Source organism: Apium graveolens, chromosome 5, assembly GCF_009905375.1.
Source record: "Apium graveolens cultivar Ventura chromosome 5, ASM990537v1, whole genome shotgun sequence".
In the NCBI taxonomy this organism is placed as follows: domain Eukaryota; kingdom Viridiplantae; phylum Streptophyta; class Magnoliopsida; order Apiales; family Apiaceae; genus Apium; species Apium graveolens.
The window spans coordinates 91,508,559-91,527,217 of NC_133651.1; the positions used below are offsets into that span (position 1 = coordinate 91,508,559).

At 39.3% G+C, this 18,659-nt stretch overlaps 3 protein-coding genes across 3 annotated transcripts; 2 read left to right on the top strand and 1 right to left on the bottom strand.

Moving 5' to 3' along the window:
- Positions 1-1,186: 1,186 nt before the first annotated feature.
- Positions 1,187-16,802, top strand: LOC141724281 (RNA polymerase sigma factor sigB-like). Its single transcript, XM_074526356.1, has 7 exons — positions 1,187-1,454; positions 2,444-2,688; positions 3,309-3,890; positions 15,244-15,474; positions 15,646-15,786; positions 16,088-16,288; positions 16,373-16,802. Exons 1-7 carry the CDS (start codon positions 1,376-1,378, stop codon positions 16,652-16,654), a joined length of 1,761 nt encoding a protein of 586 aa, XP_074382457.1. The 5' UTR covers positions 1,187-1,375; the 3' UTR covers positions 16,655-16,802.
- Positions 5,294-15,237, top strand: LOC141724282 (uncharacterized). The gene is made up of 4 exons (XM_074526357.1): positions 5,294-6,555; positions 6,644-7,453; positions 7,537-7,889; positions 7,967-15,237. Coding segments are annotated over exons 2-4 (1,035 nt in total). The 5' UTR covers positions 5,294-6,555; positions 6,644-7,452; the 3' UTR covers positions 8,648-15,237.
- Positions 16,803-16,916: 114 nt separating the features above from the next.
- LOC141724283 (uncharacterized) lies at positions 16,917-17,714 on the bottom strand. The gene is made up of 2 exons (XM_074526358.1): positions 17,498-17,714; positions 16,917-17,388 (listed from the first exon to the last, which is right to left on the bottom strand). The coding sequence occupies exons 1-2, from the start codon at positions 17,598-17,600 to the stop codon at positions 17,099-17,101; spliced, it is 393 nt and encodes a 130-aa protein (XP_074382459.1). The 5' UTR covers positions 17,601-17,714; the 3' UTR covers positions 16,917-17,098.
- Positions 17,715-18,659: the final 945 nt, after the last annotated feature.

Sequence of the window (18,659 nt, forward strand, 5' to 3'; positions counted from 1 at the left end):
TCCCGAACTACAATAAAATTATAAAATAAACCAACTATAATTATTTTCACATGTCTAATAAATGTACATAGCTATTTTGATGAAAGATTTATTCGGATATACTGATTTAAGCATAAACAAATTTAAATAATAAAATAATATAATAATAAAATGAAATATTAAAAATTAATAATTTCAACAACCGTGGGTTATAAACTAGTCTATGCTTCTGTACTATACTATAATAACCGGAATGAGGTATAATTTGATTCAACGGTTATCCCCTAATTTTTTTTTATCGTAGGTAATTATCCCCTAATTTTGGGTATTAAAATAATAAATAAATAGTGTTATATATCTTTAAACTACTAATTTGTTAAACTACTAAACATATTCTACTTATATGACTAAACTGCGACCACAAATTTATTCTATTATTAAAAAAATACCGCTAAACTATTAAATTGTTAAACTACCAGACATAGTACTGTTCAGTTTGGGAGTGCTGTTGAAAACTGTAGTACTTTGAGAAAAAGTGCTGGTAAGAAAAATTGTTGTCACGAAAATTAGATGATTGTTTCGTAATTTTTTTTAATTTATGCAGATTTTGAGATATAATATATAAAAATATTGTTTTTGAAAAGTTTTGATGGTGAAACTGATAGCTATTTCGTGTAAAATCTGAAAACAGTTTTTTCCAAAAACATGGGGACATGTTTTTGATAACAGTAACTTTTAGACCAAAAACGTTTTTTCAAAGGACAACTTTTATAATTTACCAAATCCCTTTCTAATAATTTTTTAGCAAAAAACTCTCTACCTGTCTACTACAATAATACCAAACACATAATCTACTTATCCAACTTAATTATGAACACAAGTTATCCTATAATTTTAATTATAAATTTAGAATTATTATATATTTATATAAATATTTTAAAAATATAATATAATGAAATAAAAAAAAGTTAAATATTAACGGAAACTTGTATATTACACCAGATTTATGCTATTATCATGTAAATTTCAGAAATGAGTTTGAAAATATTTTTTGTTAACCTGACACCAGATATTAAATTAAAATGGACCTGAATCCGGCTCAAACTCCTGACTGGCTCAAATCCGAGCCCACCTGTGGATTGCATCCCACATCAAAAAAGAAGGCTTGGCTGGTTCTCAACCTCTGCTTTTCTCTTATCCATTTATATTTATATATAGCTTCATCGTCTCTCTGTCTCATTTCTCCTCTCACTTAGCCCTCCCCTTTCATTTTAATATGTAGCCACAATCTCTCACAAATATTCTTATTCCATACATTCATTTCAGACATAGTCATATATTTATGTAATGTACGGGTTCCTGATGATATAGTTATATATGTATAGATAACAGGAATATGTCTTGTCTGCTACCACAGTTTAAGTGTTTGCCGGATTCATTTTCCATTCACTTCAAACCAACTTCTTCTCAACCTTGTAAGTATTTTTCTGTATCCGTGCATGTTCATTTTTTTCTTGTTTGCATGCTTATTGTGAAACTAGATTTTGACAAGTGTTTGACTATTTGTAAATGTCATATATAATGTTTGATCAGTTGAGTTTCATATTATTGGCCTGAGCTTATCAGATGGGAGTGATTAATTTATTATTCTTAGTTAAGGAAATTAAAAATGTTATGCATTGTTGAGGTTTAGAGTGAATATATTGAATTTCAAAATTGAAATTAGGAGTCGTTTTATCTGAATTTGGTTTCGTTAATTACATTTAACTTATCAATGGAATGACCGCGAGTAAATAGATTAGTTATTTGCATTACACTAGTCGATTAAAAACTATCTATGATAAGTATGATTCAAGTTGTGTGTCCTGATCCTTCAACACTAAAACTAACTTAAATTAAAAAAAAAAATGAATTAGAAGAAATTGAATAAATTAGGCCTATGCTGGAATGTTAAGAGTTCTATAGAAAAGAATTGAAATGCGATCCGAAAACAAGGAATGTATAAGGAATAAGAAAAGCTTCTTATTGGTTCATATATACCATAGTGCTTTAGCAGAAACTGAATAGAAGATTGAATTTTGATAATTTGGCGAACAACCTTTTCTTAAAGTAGATAAGAAACTCGAAGTCTCTGCTCATTTTAAAAGCCCGGATTATTAAGAGAGGTTATTACTTGGCATTTGTTTTTTTGTTGATTCATTGGCACAACTTGCAATGACTTGTCTACAGGATCTATATCCCGGAAATAAAAAAAAACAGTATGGAGTACGCGTTATAGGAGAGGAAGTAAAATAGAAATGGTTATGTCCCTGCATTAGGCTGCGTCTTAGAATTGTTCAACCTAAAATCAAATTGAACAATTTAAACAAGTCACCACCAAATCGATATTATCTCCAATTTCTTGCTATATATGTCCTGGTTAAGAGCCGTTTAAATGATTTCTCTGTTTGTTTATTTATTACAGTAAAATATAAAAAGCCTATCTACTTTCGAGCACAGTGCTCAGCAACAGTAACAACGGAGCTTTATATACCATCTTTAGAAGATCATTCAAATCCAGTTGCTGCTAACAGACCAGGGTCACCATCAACATCAACTGTAGTGCTCGATCTAGAGAAGCTACACTTAGCTTCCTTAGGAGTCCATTCAAATTTTGCCACTACAAACAGTCCATGGACATATTTCACTGATATAGACCCTGCCACTGAGGTCAGTTAAGCACTTATCCTGTAGGCATAAAGTTTAATTTGTTTTGAAAATCAGATTCAACCAGGAGGGGAAAGGAAAGGAATTGAAGGGCCTTGACCCTTGGCCCCTACTTTTTTCCATGCTTGTTTTGTCCTGAAAGTCTTGCGTTAGAACTCTTCTTTACAAGATTGGACATGTTCATGTTCTCTGCATGACTATGAACTTCTGATAAGAGTGAAAAACAACCTTATCATTACAGATAGAGCTTCTAGTGAATCTTTAGGACGAGAATCATAAATCATCAATATTTTATTAAACTATTATCCGAATAACATATAGTCCAAAAAACATAAGATAGAAATGGTCATGGTTTCTTTCATAAGAAGAATGTGGTCGAGGCCCGATGGTAGAGATTATATATATACCATATTGTCTAAACTTTTCACCGTGAAGTTTTCAATCTGCTTAGATACATAACCAGCTAAAATTGACTTAAGGTATATAACTATCTAATGTGATGTTATTCTCAGGCCAATATACAATAATGCAGTCACTTTTGCGGCTTTCGCTTTGTGGCTTCTTTCTCTTCAATCTTATGTTTAACTACCTATTGGCTTTGATATATCTATAAATGTAAACAGGCATCTTTTGGAGCATCTTTGCCTACAGGAAAATCTCTTGCAAGTAAAGAGGCTGTTATAGCTGCAGCAGCTTCGGAAGCAGTTGCTCTAGCAAGGGAAGCTGCAAAGTCTGCTAAAGATGCTGCCATGATGGTTGGCCACAAAAACTTATTAGCGTCATGTATAAAATCTAAAGGACATGCATACAAAGCTGATAGTTGTTTACCTGAGAGGCCTCAGCTGGCACAGTTAAGACAGACAGTAGAAGTGGTTGTAGTAGGAGAGTCAGAAGTAGCTCAATTGGAGGGTGGATCTGATGTCGATGAGCCAACAGCTGAAGATGCTGAACTTCTGCAGGAAGAACTTCTGAAAAGTGTAGCTGTCAGATCAAGGCGTCAACTACAACGAAAAGCCAGACGAGCTAGAGCAGCTAAGAAGACCGCAGCCACTATAGTTTCTGTAAAATCTGGTGCCACTAGACAAAAGAAGCGTGTTTTACAAGAAATACACCAGTCTGACCCACTTTGGTATTTGAGACAAACAGATAGTTCTTCCAGACTTCTCACTGCAACTGAAGAACAAGAGTTGTCACAAGGAATACAGGTTTGCTTCAAAATCTTAATCTTTGCTACATTGTTCAGGACTTTACCTATTATTACCAGTAAACAATCAATCTACCAATCTACCAATGTCATAATTAGATAACAGTTGACTTGTCCTTTGGCGGATGTAGAGTATTAGCAGTAATTGCCAAAGCCCTGCCACTGTTAACTTTTTTTAAAATTTTATTACTTCATTACGTTTGTATATATATGTATTCACATTTAAAAATTTTAGAGCATTCAATGGAAAGTAGTGGTAAACTATATCTCGAAAATCTTAGTGTAGCTTATTTAATAGGCATTGTAGTTTTCAAGAGACGAAGCAAACATTGCAATTACTAATATACTGAATTAACAGGAAAACATATTTTTTTTGGCTAAATAAAACATAATTTATCTAAGCCCCGATATATTCTTAAACTATGGTAGATTAATTTTGTTATGGATTAAAACTAATATATATAATTGCTGTATCTAATAATAAGGAACGTGAGCTTCGAGGCTCGATTTGACTGCTCTTGTGTTTCGTGACTCAATCTGCCTTAACAAGATGCCTACGTCCCTTGCTGATTGCCAAGGATCAAGTCAAAAACGTAGTTCGTAGTTCTTGGTCTGTGGGGTGAGGCCCCTTATATAGATGTGGGAGTCCTTGAATTGGACTTGGTATAGGAGACTTGGTGGGCAAGTCTCATAATTAGAATGGACTTTGGAGTCCTAGATAGTAGGAAACTGATTCCTTATCCTTTTAGGTCCCCTTGAGGCCAATCTATAGGGATTTATATCCCCATTAGGACTTATCTTAATAGCTGTTTTTCCCCCTTATTTATTAATTACGAATTTAATAAATAATCAGGGTTTTTGGGCCTTCTTTGTTCCATCAGGCCTGATCTGGTCCATCAGGCCTGATCAACATGTTAACCTTTCCGGTCTGAATGTCATACATCTTATTGGGCCTAGCAGCCCAGACCTTGTATAATTAATGCAATATTTAATTATACAATCAGAATTTATATATCCTTATCATTTGCCCCCCAACTTTTGGGAAACATTGATTAGGTTTCGCAGTAGTTAAGTCTGTTCATTCCCTTGCAGGGTTTCGTTTTTGCGTAAAGTGTGGAGCGACCTACACGTTTACAACGATTGTTCCTTTTATCCAGGAATTATCTTAATTTCCAGGAACTTTTCCCTTAATTCCGGGATTTTTCCCTAATTTTCTGGATTTTTCCATAATTTATGGATTTTTCCCTAATTTTCTGGGATTTATCCTTAATTTCTGGATTTTTCCCTAATTTTCTGAGATTTATCCTTAATTTCTGGATTTTTCCCTAATTTTCTGGGATTTATCCTTAATTTCTGAATTTTTCCCTAATTTTCTGGGATTTATCCTTAATTTCTGGATTTTTCCCTAATTTTCTGGGATTTATCCTTAATTTCTGGATTTATCCTAATTTTCTGGGATTTTTCAGATTTCCAGCCCTTTTTCGACCAGGATCCTAGTCGAAATTTTGACCTGGATCCTAGTTGAAGTAAGGGGCAGCCTTGCAATCGTGGTCGAAGGAGTTCGACTAGGATCCACGACCTGGAATTCGACCAGGATCCTAGTCGAACTTTCGACCTGGATCTAGGTCGAATACTCACCCCCTTTTTTTATTCCTGGACTTGAGTCTATCGACTAGGATTTCGACTAGAATTCTAGTCGATACTTCGACCTGGATCCTGTTCGAGAATTCTTTAATTCTTATGCTTCCTGGTCGAAGGATTTCGACTAGGATCCACGACCTGGTTTTCGACCAGGATCCTAGTCGATCTTCGACCAGGGTTTTTATCTGTGTTTTTTAATCCCCATTTTTAAAAAAAATGCTTGATTCCTTCGACCTCGTTCCTGGTCGAGGTTTCGTCCTCAATTCAGTCCTGCTATTCCAGTTATTTTCGGGTGTCTGCTCGAAAAATTTCGGGCAGGATTCACGACCTGAATTTCGACCTGGATTCTGGTCTTTTTTACCCGTTATTTTCGGGTGTCTGCTCGAATGATTTCGGGCAGGATTCACGACCTGAATTTCGACCTGGATTCTGGTCTTTTTTACCCGTTATTTTCGGGTGTCTGCTCGAATGATTTCGGGCAGGATTCACGACCTGGATTTCGACCTGGGTTCTGGTCTTCCACTAGCCTTCTTCATTGGGCTTTACATCTTTTAGGGCTTTAATTTAGGGTATTGTATTTTCCAAATCCTAATTGGATTTAGGCCTGGCCTTCTTTACTGGGCCTCATTAAATTTTACTGGGCCTCTTTTATTGGGTTTTTCCAAATCTTACTGGGCCTCTTTTATTGGGCTTTTCCAAATCTTACTGGACCTCTTTTATTGGGCTTTTCCAAATCTTACTGGGTTTAACATTGATCTGGGCTTAATATACCCTGTTTAGAACCCTCTAGAATTCCTAGGAATATTCTGGAATATTCCTTTTTCTGGGCTTTTTCCTATGGGCCTTTGTCCTTAATGGGCTTTTGTCCCTTCAACTTCCCTTTTCCTCTTATATAAAGGACTGAGGAGAGGCTACTACTCCTCACCTTCTCATTTCTGAGTTTTCTTTTTTCTCCTCCTGCTAAGATTCTCAGAGTAATAACAGCAAGTCGGAGCTCAAGGCCTTTTTTAGGAGCGCTTCTTCAGGTAAAATCCCTCCCTTTACTTTTCGTGTCTATTTTTCCATTGTGTGCCCTTTTAAGATAGCCTGTCTACGTGCCCCTTTTTTTTTCAGATGGCTGACAAGAAAATGACTCGCTTGGCCAAGATGAACGTGGCTAGAAAGTCCAATGAATTTCCTATTCGATCGAGGTACACTTCCTTGATCGACATGATCAACACTCGAGGGGACGAGTACCCGTCTGATGCGCATCTGGACGCGCACGATCATATTAGTGCTTTACGGGATCCCAAGGAGCTGGAAAAGTTGAGCAGCTGCTTCAAAATCAAGGAACCTTTTAAGCTGGTTCTTGCAGGTCCGGCCGACAGGGCCTGCCAGTGGAAAAAGGACGCACTATGCGTCTATAGGGATACTCTAAGGGCAGGTATCAGACTCCCTTTTCATCCATTCATTCCCTTGTTACTGGCTGATGTGGGCATCAGCCCTTGCCAACTCCCCCCAATTCTTGGAGGCTTATTCTGTGCTACCTGTCACAATGTGTCAAGCACAATGTCCCCACCTCCGTTGCTGTTTTCAGAAAGATTTTCCAGTTCAAAAACAGCCCTGATAAAAGTCCGGGTTGGGTTTCTCTAAACCAGCGCCCTACTATTCCCCACATTGTGAACGGGAAGTCCATCCCTGACAACAACTTGGGGTGGAAGAAAGATTTTTTGTTCGTCGTTTAGGAGGGTGGCGATTGGGGCACCCTGTTTCGATCGTCCTTTGGGCTTGCTGTCGATGGGAGCCCAAATGACATAACTTTGTCTGAGGAGGAGGCTAGAGCTTTCAACCTCCTCACACAAGATAATGGGACTTCCCATTCTTGGGATCTTATCCGGGAGACCGTTCTTGTAGAACGCGGCCTCTCTCCCGTCCCTAAGAAAAGTAAGTTTCCTTCCTTATATCTCTTTTTTATTTCCTTCATTTTCTATTCCGCTGATTCTTCAACTTATCTCACTTGTTTGCAGTGGCTGAGAAGATTGAGGAGGCTACCAAGCCTAAAGACCAGGAGACAACCAGGATGAAGAGGGCTGGAAAGGTCTTTAAAGACCCACGCCTCGGTGACTGCTTCCCTGAGTTCCTCCTCCAAGCAACGGAACCAGACGAGGAAGGCCCCAGCCAAGTTTTGCGCACCAAGCAGAGGCCAGGGGCCTATTTTCAACCTGCTTGGGGGATCCGGGGCAAGGATTCAATCGTGGGCAGCACGACGCTGTCCAAGGAATGGTCTAAGCATTCCATCTCCCCGGTGGACTATCAAGATTTTGTCCTTCAACAGGACTTAGAGGGGAATGAGCTTTTCGGAGCCCAGGCTTTAGCGACGGTACGTCCTTTTCCTATTGCCCTTTATACTTGCCTTTTCACGTTTCTTTTCTCATACTTTTGCTGCTTCTCTTGCAGGCTAACGCCCATTTCCAAGGGGCGATTCACCAAGCTAAGGCTTGGAAGGTTGGCCTGGAGGATGCTAACAAGAAGTTGGAGGAGGCCAACCAGAGAATAGAGGCCCTTGAAGCTCAACTGGCCTCTTCCACTTCTGACCTGGAAACGGCCCGGGCTGAAAATGTTATCTTGAAGGCGCAGAAGGATAAAGCCTTTGACGGCTGGATGGACACCCAGGAGTTCAAGGACTTGATGGTAGAGCACGATGCCCTCCTACACCCAGTTAGCTATAAAGAAGGCTGGAATGCTGCTGTGGAGGCCATACAAGATGAATTTCCTGAAGTCCTCGAGCAGTCCTCCTTTCCTTGCCCTGTGCGAGTTCCAGAGCTTGGGGGTGTTACTGAGAAGCTTGCTGATATGATCAAGGATGGCCCTTCAGGGAGCCAAGGTCACAAGAGAAAAGAGCTTGGGTCCAGCTCCGGAGAGGAGGAAGATTCTTCTGAAGAGGAGTTTGAGCCTGCCACTAAGAAGGTCAGGGTGGAAGAGCTTCCAAGAGCAGCGCCTCAGCAACCAACATCTCCCGCAGAGGGAACCTCTACAGGGACTGCGGAGGGGACGACCGAGACGTCCGAAGGGACGACTGAGACATCCGAGGAGACTTCGGATAGTGGTTCCGAGGAATCCCAGCCTTCCAAGGCCTAAGTTTTTTTTATGTATATCTTCTTTTTGAACTTTATTCATATCAGAACTTGTTACCCTTCGGGGTTATATTTCATATGCTGCTTTTCTTACTCGCCTTTCTTTCCAATACTTAATACGCGTTTAGGCATGAATTTTTGTTATACCCACACAAGGTATTATCATAACTTAAACATCCAAAGGTTGAAATAATTTCAAACAAGTCTGGTTTTTCAAAACCTTACATGGTATGGGTTCGACCTTTAACAATAATAACTCGATAATGTAAATTCTATTGGAATATAAAATCCTACACAAGCAAAGCTTCAAGGTGCTTTTAAACCTACTTGTCATACTGACAAGTGAGAATCGTACTTCAACTATCCTACAAATAGTAAACCTTCAGGTTTTGCGCATGCCAAGTTCTCGGGACTTCAAAACCATCCATAGTCTCTAGCTTGTAGGTTCCTCTACCCTGAACACTCCTGACTTTGTACGGCCCTTCCCAATTCGGGGCAAGTTTCCCTTTTTGTCCTACACCAGATGCTTCTATCTTCCTCAAGACTAGATCGCCTTGTTTGAAAAACCTTTCTTTAACCCTTAGATTGTAGTAGAATGAAGCCTTTTTCTAATATTCTACTATCTTTGCATGTGCCTTATCTCGCACTTCATCGATTAAATCCAGGGCTAACCTTTCTTCTATCTCAATCGAAGCAAACTTTGATAGCGCATCTGCCTTAGCATTTTCTTCCCTTGGAATGTGTTCAATAAGACATTCAATAACTTGGGTCATCACAGCCCTTACTAGGCAGACGTACTTAGCCATCGTATCATCCCTTGCCTCAAATTCTCCCTTTACCTGGGATATGATCAGCTTCGAGTCTCCACGGACCTTTAAGTTTTTGACTCTAAGTGTCCCAGCTAGACCAAGGCAGCGATCAGGGCTTCATATTCTGCCTCATTGTTTGTGGTTGGGAAGTCTAACTTCATAGCATACTCAATTAAGAACCCATTAGGGCTTTGCAAAACCAATCCTGCTCCACTGGAGTTTGTTTTTGATGCTCCATCAAAATAGAGAACCCAATATTCTTTATCTTTATTATCCTTCTCTTTGCCCCCATTATCGACTCCCTTGTCTTGAGGTATGGTATCTTCCTGCCCCCCGACTTCTTGGTTGGGTATGGTACATTCCACCACGAAGTCAGCTAGTGCCTGGGCTTTTATTGCCGTACGTGGCTTATACTTGAGATCGAACTCTCCCAGCTCTATTGCCCACTTAATCAATCTCCCACTTGCCTTGGGACTGTGAACGATATTTCTCAGTGGCTGATTCGTTAGCACCTCAATTTGATGAGCCTGAAAGTAAGGACGCAGTTTTCTCGAAGCCATTACCAAGGCTAGAGCAAATTTCTCAATAGTTGAATAATTCAATTCAGCACCATGCAGAATTTTGCTGACATAGTATACGGGTTTCTGGACTTTCAGTTCCTCCTTAACCAATACTGCGCTCAAGGCACTTTCTGAAACAGCTAAGTACAAGAATAAAACTTCACTCAGAACTGGCTTGGCCAACAACGGGGCCTGGGCCATATACTTCTTTAACTCTTCAAATGCCTTCTGGTTTTCCTCACTCCATACAAAGTCTTTGTCTCCCGACTTGGAGATGAATCGTCCTAGCGCAGCAACCCTTCCTGTGAGCTTCTGAACATCCTTGACAGTTTTTGGTGGTTCCATGTCCAGGATCGCCTTTATTTTATCGGGGTTAGCCTCAATTCCCCTCTTTGAGACCATCAATCCCAAGAATTTTCCAGATCCTACTCTGAAAGCACACTTCGTAGGATTCAACATCATCTTGTGGTACCTCAGGACCTCAAAAGCTTCCCTCAAATGGGTTATATGATCAGTCTTTACTAGACTCTTGACTAACATGTCATCAACATAGACTTCCATAGTCTTACCAATAAGATCCTTAAGAATTTTATTCACCAACCTTTGATAGGTGGCTCCTGCATTCTTGAGACCAAACGCCATAACAAGATAACAATAAACACCAAAGTCAGTGATGAATGATACCTTTGGAATGTCATCCTTATGCATTTTGATCTGGTTGTATCTGCTAAATCCATCCATGAAACTCAGCATCTCATGTCCAGCAGTGGCATCAATCAAAGTATCAATTCTTGGCAGCGGAAAACAGTCTTTAGGGCATGCATCATTCAGATCAGTAAAGTCTATACACATCCTCCACTTTCCATTAGCCTTCCTCACCATTACAGGATTTGCTAACCACTCCGGAAATTGGATCTCCTCAATGAAACCAGCCTCTAAGAGCTTTTCTACTTCCTGTTTTATAGCCTCTTGTCTTTCTGGGACAAAAATTCTTTTCTTTTGTTTTACTGTCTTCCGGCTTGGATCCACGTTTAACCTGTGAGTAATCAATTCCGGGTCTATGCCTGGCATATCAGCTGCTGACCATGCAAACACATCACTATTTTCTTGCAAAAATTTCACCAACTGCCCTCTAAGGGGCTCCTCTAATGTGGCTCCAATGAAAGTCATCCTCTCAGGATTTTCGGGGTCTAAAGGAACGGAAACCAAGTCTTCTGCTGGCCTTCCTCTATTCTCGTCATTTTCTCGGACATCCATATCTTCAATAGGAAGAACCTGCCCCCCGACTCCATCTGCTCTCAAAGAGGCCACATAACAGCTTCTAGCCATTTTTTGATCTCCTCTCTCTTCTCCTATCCCGTTTCGGGTGGGAAACTTCATGACTGAATGGTAGGAAGAGGGGACTGCCTTGAAGGCATGTATCCCTGTTCTCCCCATGATAGCATTATAAGTTGAACTAGCCTTTACCACCACGAAATCCAGCATCTGCGTTGCTTGCCTTGGTTCCGTACCTATGGTGGTTGGCAATTTGATTATCCCTTCCACAGGACATTCTACTCCAGCAAATCCATATATCGGCATGTCGGTTGGTGTCAACTGGGAGTCGTTATACCCCATCCTTAGAAAGGTGTCGTGGAGCAAGATATCCACAGAAGCACCATTATCCACAAGGACCCTCTTAACCGGGCTATTTCCTATTATCGGTGTTATGACCAGCGGGTCGTCATGAGGGAACTTCACACCCTCTAGGTCGGAATCATCAAAACCCAATGTTACTTCTATCCTGGCCCTCTTCGGGGCTTCTCCAACAATATGCATAACCTCCCTAGTATATGCCTTTCTGAAATTTTTGGACAATCCAGCAGCAGTTGGACCTCCAAAGATCGTGTTTATCACAGGTCCTCGAGGGCGTCGCGGTCCTCCAAAAATTGCATTTATAACCGGCCCTCTAGGTTGGGGATTCCGCCCCTGATCGTCTTGGTCCCTCCTACGATCTTCAAAGTTCTTCCTTCCATTATTATTTCTGTCCCCTCCATCTCCAGTATACTTGTTCAATCTTCCTTTTCGAATCAAAAACTCAATTTCGTCTTTCAACTGCCTACACTCATCGGTGTCATGGCCAACATCCTTGTGAAACCTACAATACTTGCTCTTATCTAGCTTGGCGGGATCAGCCTTCAAGGGCTTAGGCCAGCGAATATCTCTATCTTTCTCAATCTCCATCAAAATCTGACTTCTAGGAGCATTCAGCTTAGCGTATTCAGTGAACTTTTGTCCAGGTCCTCCCTTCTTGGGGGTTGAATCAGGGCTTTGTTCGGTTCTAGGATATTTGTCCTTTGCAATATATTCTAAATCAGTTTTCCGCTTCTTGCCTCCAGTGGGCTCATTACTTACTACGGTCTTCCTCATACTTTCTTCAACCTTGATATACTTCCCTACCCTCTCTTGGAGCTGCAACATGCTTTCAGGGGGGCGTTTGGCCAAGGACATCTTGAAAAACTCGTCCCTAGTTCCTTGTTGCAGTGCTATCATGGCTACCTTATCATCAAGGTCCGGGACTTTTAAAGCCTCCTTTGTGAAACAATTCAGGTAATCTCTCAAGGATTCCTTAGCTCCCTGCACAAGACTCATAAGAGATGCTTAACTTTTCTCATGGACTCTTCCACTGATGAATTGCTTAATAAAAGTCTGACTTAATTCTCTGAACGATCCAATAGAGTTTGGGGGCAAGCGACTGTACCATCTTTGAGCCATACCCGACAGGGTTTGAGGGAAGGCCCGACACTTTATAGCATCATTCACGGGTTGCAGCAGCAGTGCATTAGAGAATGTCCTAACATGATTAGCGGGGTCTCCCGTGCCATCATAGGCTTTGATAGTGGGCATCTTGAATTTTCTTGAGATATGGACATTCATTATCTCTTCTGTGAAGGGTGGAGTTGGATCATGAGGATCTCCAAGAGGAAGGAGATTGCTTGGATCAGTTCTTGGGACGACAGCCCTTCTTCGTACTGGACCATCCAGGTCTATGACAGGAGGAGGATTTCTCCCCCTAGGAAGTATCTGGGGTCTGGTGACCTGGTGAACCTCCAAATCACGCCTCAGCCTTTGGATCTCAGCCTCATGAGCCCTGATCCTTTCCTGCACTTCTTGGGGATTCGCCCCTGGGGTGCTTTGAGGGCGTTGCCTTCCAGCGGCCATTGGCTCTTTGCCAGGACGCCTCCTTCTCGGGGCCACTTCATCATCCGAAGATTCGGAATCTCTCTCAGTGTAAGGACCAGAAAATTCCCGATCCTCGGGGATAGGAGCCAAACCTCGTATATAAGGGGGCGATTGCCCTCGTGTTTCACTTCGCCCAGCATATCCACTTCCTCCAACCTCGGGGTAAAGGGGCATCCCATAAGGGGGGTTAGTAGTAACAACAGTTGAATATTCATACCCGACGGGTCGAGAATTCATAGGTATATGTACTTGTTGAACTTGAGGATTCGTACCTTGAATAGTCGGGGGAGTCGTCCCTTGTGGCTGAGGTTGAGTTGCCCCTATCTGAGTTTCCGCTTGAGTAGATGCATAAGTTGAGTGGGGAGGAATCTCCACGGTTAACGAAATCACCTGAGTTGTCCCTGATGGTGTTCCCTCCTCCAGAGCGCTAGTTGTTCTCCGTATTCTCGCCATGGTTGTTGTTCGTTTCCCACAGACGGCGCCAAATGTTATGGATTAAAACTAATATATATAATTGCTGTATCTAATAATAAGGAACGTGAGCTTCGAGGCTCGATTTGACTGCTCTTGTGTTTCGTGACTCAATCTGCCTTAACAAGATGCCTACGTACCTTGCTGATTGCCAAGGATCAAGTCAAAAACGTAGTTCGTAGTTCTTGGTCTGTGGGGTGAGGCCCCTTATATAGATGTGGGAGTCCTTGAATTGGACTTGGTATAGGAGACTTGGTGGGCAAGTCTCAAATGGACTTTGGAGTCCTAGATAGTAGGAAACTGATTCCTTATCCTTTTAGGTCCCCTTGAGGCCAATCTACAGGGATTTATATCCCCATTAGGACTTATCTTAGTAGCTGTTTTTCCCCCTTATTTATTAATTACGAATTTAATAAATAATCAGGGTTTTTGGGCCTTCTTTGTTCCATCAGGCCTGATCTGGTCCATCAGGCCTGATCAACATGTTAACCTTTCTGGTCTGAATGTCATACATCTTCTTATTGGGCCTAGCAGCTCATACCTTGTATAATTAATGCAATATTTAATTATACAATCATGATTTATTTATCCCTATCAAATTTCTACATTAGTTAATTAATAAAAATTCTCGGTTTCTTATAAGTTTTATATGGTTAAAATTCTAATGAAAGTAAAAAGTGACTAAAATGCGATTAAAGCACCATTTGGGTTTTAATTGACAGTAAAATCAAATTCTACAGATGGATGTAATTCTAGAGAAACCAATGTAACTTGTTTAAAGAGCTAACTACACTTTTCACCCATTAGCCTAGATTTCTAAAGGAATGTGCACCTACTCAAAATTGGTTTAAACTTGTATGCATCTAGTACACATAGAATGTTAATTAAAATTACCGAGTCCATAAAACTTTATTGTTCTCTTTGTATAGTGCCAAATTATGTTTCTTAGTTTCTGCAAAGGAGTATTGGTCTTATTTTAATGCAACCATCTTAGAAGGAGATACTGAGACGAAACAAAATATATCTGATGCCATGACTTTGTCTTCTTGTATGCACTTCTCTTAAAATATTTTTTAAATCTTCTCATTAAAAGGTTTCACTGGTACTTCAAAGGTAATTGTTAATCTTGACAACAAAAATATCAAGCAATCCTTTTGTTCATATGTGTACATTGTATTTAATTAGAACTTTCAAATTACGTGTAGACATGAGGACATCCATTTCCCATAATGTAAATAAAAATAACTCGTAGCTGATTTCCATCACTGCAATTAGTTATAAATCATAAAACGAAAGTGATTTTTTTCTGTCATTAACTGTATCATGTTTTATAATACTTGACGGGTATAGTTAACATGTTCTTGACTACTAAAGTTTGGAAATAATGGAAAAAGAAGAAAAAGGAAAAGAAAATGTTTAACTAAAAGTTCTCTACATTTTTGTAGAATGAATATATTATCTTATATTTCTGGTAATTGCCTATTTTTGTCAAAACTGTTTTTTTAATTTTATGAATGCCTATTATCCACACAATGCAGGTTCTGTTAAGATTGGAAAAAATTTACAAGGAGATCAGTGAACGTTATGGGGGTAAGCCTAGTTTCATGCAATGGGCTGTTGCAGCTGGTGTTGATCAAACTACCTTGAGGAGACAAATAAACTATGGAAGCTTCTGCAAGGATAAAATGATCAAGAGTAACGTGCGGCTTGTTGTTTCAATTGCCAAAAAGTATCTAGGAACTGGCATGAATTTCCAAGATCTTGTTCAGGTACCAACGTGTTATAAAATGTTCATATTATAAACCTTCCATAATTTGGAAACTTCTCACATTTTTTGTCTGGAAAAGATGCCAATGAACTACATTATTGAAGTGCTTTCATACTTTCCTTTTTCTCTCTTACTAATTTGATCCCTGTGGTGCTTTATTTAAAACTTTTAGGAAGGTTGTCGGGGGCTTGTAAGAGGAGCAGAGAAGTTCGACGCTTCAAAGGGGTTTAAGTTCTCAACTTATGCTCACTGGTGGATAAAACAAGCAGTCCGAAAGTTTCTCTCTGATCAATCTAGAACTATACGTTTACCTGTAAGACATCCATAGATAAATTTAATATTCTCTAGAAATTCAATGTAGTGTGTTGCATATAAATGTGCATGTGTGAATGTGTGCTTTATCCATGGTAATATTTGAATATAGACGTATACAAGTCAGCACTTTGAACGGTCAGTTACAGATGTCGTGCTATACACAGCAGCTACTTATCAGAAAAAGTGTTTTTCTGTACTGCAGTCACTTGTTCAAAGTAATATAACATTATGGTTATCACTAACGAGTTCAATATCTATTCCATCTGATATCCTCTTGACCTTTTGAATTAAATCAACAGTTCCACATGGTTGATGCAACTTATAGGGTGAAGGAAGCTAGACGGAATCTGTACAATGCAAATGGAAGACAAGCTAGTAATGAAGAAATAGCAGAAGCAACTGGGCTCTCGATGAGGAGACTGTCTGCTGTCCTACTAGTACCTAAAGCTCCACGATCTCTTGACCAGAATATCGGGTTCAGCCTAAATCTGAAACCTTCGGTGCGTCCCATTTTCACTTGTGCTGCAATGTTATTTTTTCTTATCCTCATCAGCTTAACTTTTGTTCTCTTTCTTCGTTGTTAGGAAATAACTGCAGATCCTGAAGCAGAAACGTCAGAACAGTTACTAATCAAGCAATCTATGAGACAGGACCTCGAAAGGGTACTGAACACACTTAAGCCGCGAGAGAAACAGGTGGTTGAATGTCGGTTTGGACTAGATGATGGGAGGATGAAGACATTGCAAGAGATTGGGGAACTTATGGGGGTAAGCAGAGAAAGAATACGACAAATTGAGTTATGCGCATTTAGAAAGTTGAAGAATAAGAGAAGAACAAAACGTCTGCACCAATATCATCTTGCATAAATGGCCACTCCATATCTTTTGTAAATAAAAAATATACACAGGTACACTCAAATCCCAATAACCTGCACTTGTTGAGGCTCACATGGTTGTATGTGGAACTTCCCCACACAGTGGAAATTACATAAATATATACACACATATTACTCTATCTGCTCTACAAACATGTTACAGATCAGTTATACTTTTAAGGTTGCCTTCGGTAAAAGCAACAAGCGGAGTACTCACCAGTGGCAGCCTATGCAGAACACTGCTATAAGTAAGATGAAAAAGTATACATTGGATTCAAATACTGTACTATAACAATTAGAGAAAAACCGGGGAGGAAAAAGAACTTATGCTTAGTGAGTAAAATTAATAGTATCTCTTTTACGACTTGTAAAATATTTCAACAAAATTCAATGGCTAGGAGAAGTACCGGAAACACGTCTGGATCCTATTAATTGGCTAAATAAAATTGGCCAAGACAATAATAGTTAAAAATAACTGAGGATAAGGATTAAAGCAGCAACTTGTAACCCCATGACTATGGTGGTGGTGGCTACCACCTCCGACATAATAACCTCTGCCTCTACCATCAGTACTCCTGCTGCTGCCACGACTACCACCACCACCGCCACCTCCACGACCACCACCGCCACCACCACCACCTCCGCCTCCACGTCTATTAACGATGCTAACATGTTCCTCTTGTTTTAACAGCTGTCTCTCTTGTACAGTTTGTTCCTGGTTGCATGCTAAAATTTATGACATTGTTAGATATCAATCATTAATGCAGAATTAAAAGAAAGACAAAATAGATAAAGTAAAGCAACAAGAACATTGATTAACATATAGATGATGTACCTGGAGTTGATGGAAGTGGTGAAGAATAATCAGGTGATGCATGAAGATTTTGGAGTTTAAAAAACAACACAAGATGCACCAGCGGTAATAGTATTGATCTCATGTTGAAAACTTAAAGATTTGACTCGAAACTAATTGCTTATCCTGGCAAAGGATATTTAGGGGTATATGTTGAAATAGTTGTGAAGGTTCTGCCGAAATAACATGGTATATATGATTTATCCAACTATAAAAGGTAAGAGGTATGCCTGAATAACATGGTATATGTATGATTTTTCTAATATAAAAGAACTTTGCCAAATACAACTTACCATATGGAAGATAGAGCTCCAAAATATTTAAATCAAAACTAGACTTCAAATTGCATATGGTTTATTTGTGGGGTTTCTTAAAATATATTAAAAATGAAAATATTTGCAAAATTAATTACATATTTTAAAAAAAATTGCAAAAGCACGTAATAGCATCTGCAAAGGTTGTTGCCTGTAATGGTTGGTTAAATAATTAAAATACTGATTATTTAAAATTATACGTAAGAGATTGTACTGCAACATAGTTGGCTATAATGGTTGACTATATTTTAAAAATAGTATAGAATTATTATTTTTGTTTGTTATAAATAGAATGGCTTATTTTAATATGGTAATCAAATGATTTGGCATATTGATACAGGTCAACAAATATGACCAACATCACCGAATTATCTAAAATTTTAGCTAATATTTTTGCATCATCGGAGGGCATGAATTTTTTAGCTAAAGGATTGGACCATTGAATATACTCTTACAACTCATTTATGTTGCAAATGTCAGACCTAGTCTTCAGGAAGACAACAAATAAATAACAAAACATATCCCTTTATCTGTATTTTGTTTCCACGTTATATTAGTTGTTGTAGTAGTTCCGTTAATATAGGAACCAACTTAGCTTAGTCCGCTATAAATATATATGTATGTTCACAGTTTAGTAATGTATCAAATTAATAAAAACATTGATTACCATAAACATGTTCGGCTCACATGGTATCAGAGCCCAAAAGCCATAATAGCTTCTCCCCTTACATTTTCATTCTTCTTAATCTGCAACTCTCATCACTTTCTTCACTCTTCTTAACCTGCAATTTTTTTTTTCTCTTACCCTAATGGCACCAACAACACCAACT

Excerpts from the sequence above, each read along its gene's own strand:
- LOC141724281 (XM_074526356.1), top strand. The coding sequence starts at position 1,376 with ATGTCTTGTCTGCTACCACAGTTTAAGTGTTTGCCGGATTCATTTTCC. Across the intron at positions 1,455-2,443 it reads ACCAACTTCTTCTCAACCTT|TAAAATATAAAAAGCCTATC; the intron begins GTAAGTATTTTT and ends TATTTATTACAG. Across the intron at positions 2,689-3,308 it reads ATATAGACCCTGCCACTGAG|GCATCTTTTGGAGCATCTTT; the intron begins GTCAGTTAAGCA and ends AAATGTAAACAG.
- LOC141724282 (XM_074526357.1), top strand. Across the intron at positions 7,890-7,966 it reads GAGCCCAGGCTTTAGCGACG|GCTAACGCCCATTTCCAAGG; the intron begins GTACGTCCTTTT and ends CTTCTCTTGCAG.
- LOC141724283 (XM_074526358.1), bottom strand. The coding sequence starts at position 17,600 with ATGAGATCAATACTATTACCGCTGGTGCATCTTGTGTTGTTTTTTAAA. Across the intron at positions 17,389-17,497 it reads ACCACTTCCATCAACTCCAG|CATGCAACCAGGAACAAACT; the intron begins GTACATCATCTA and ends CATAAATTTTAG.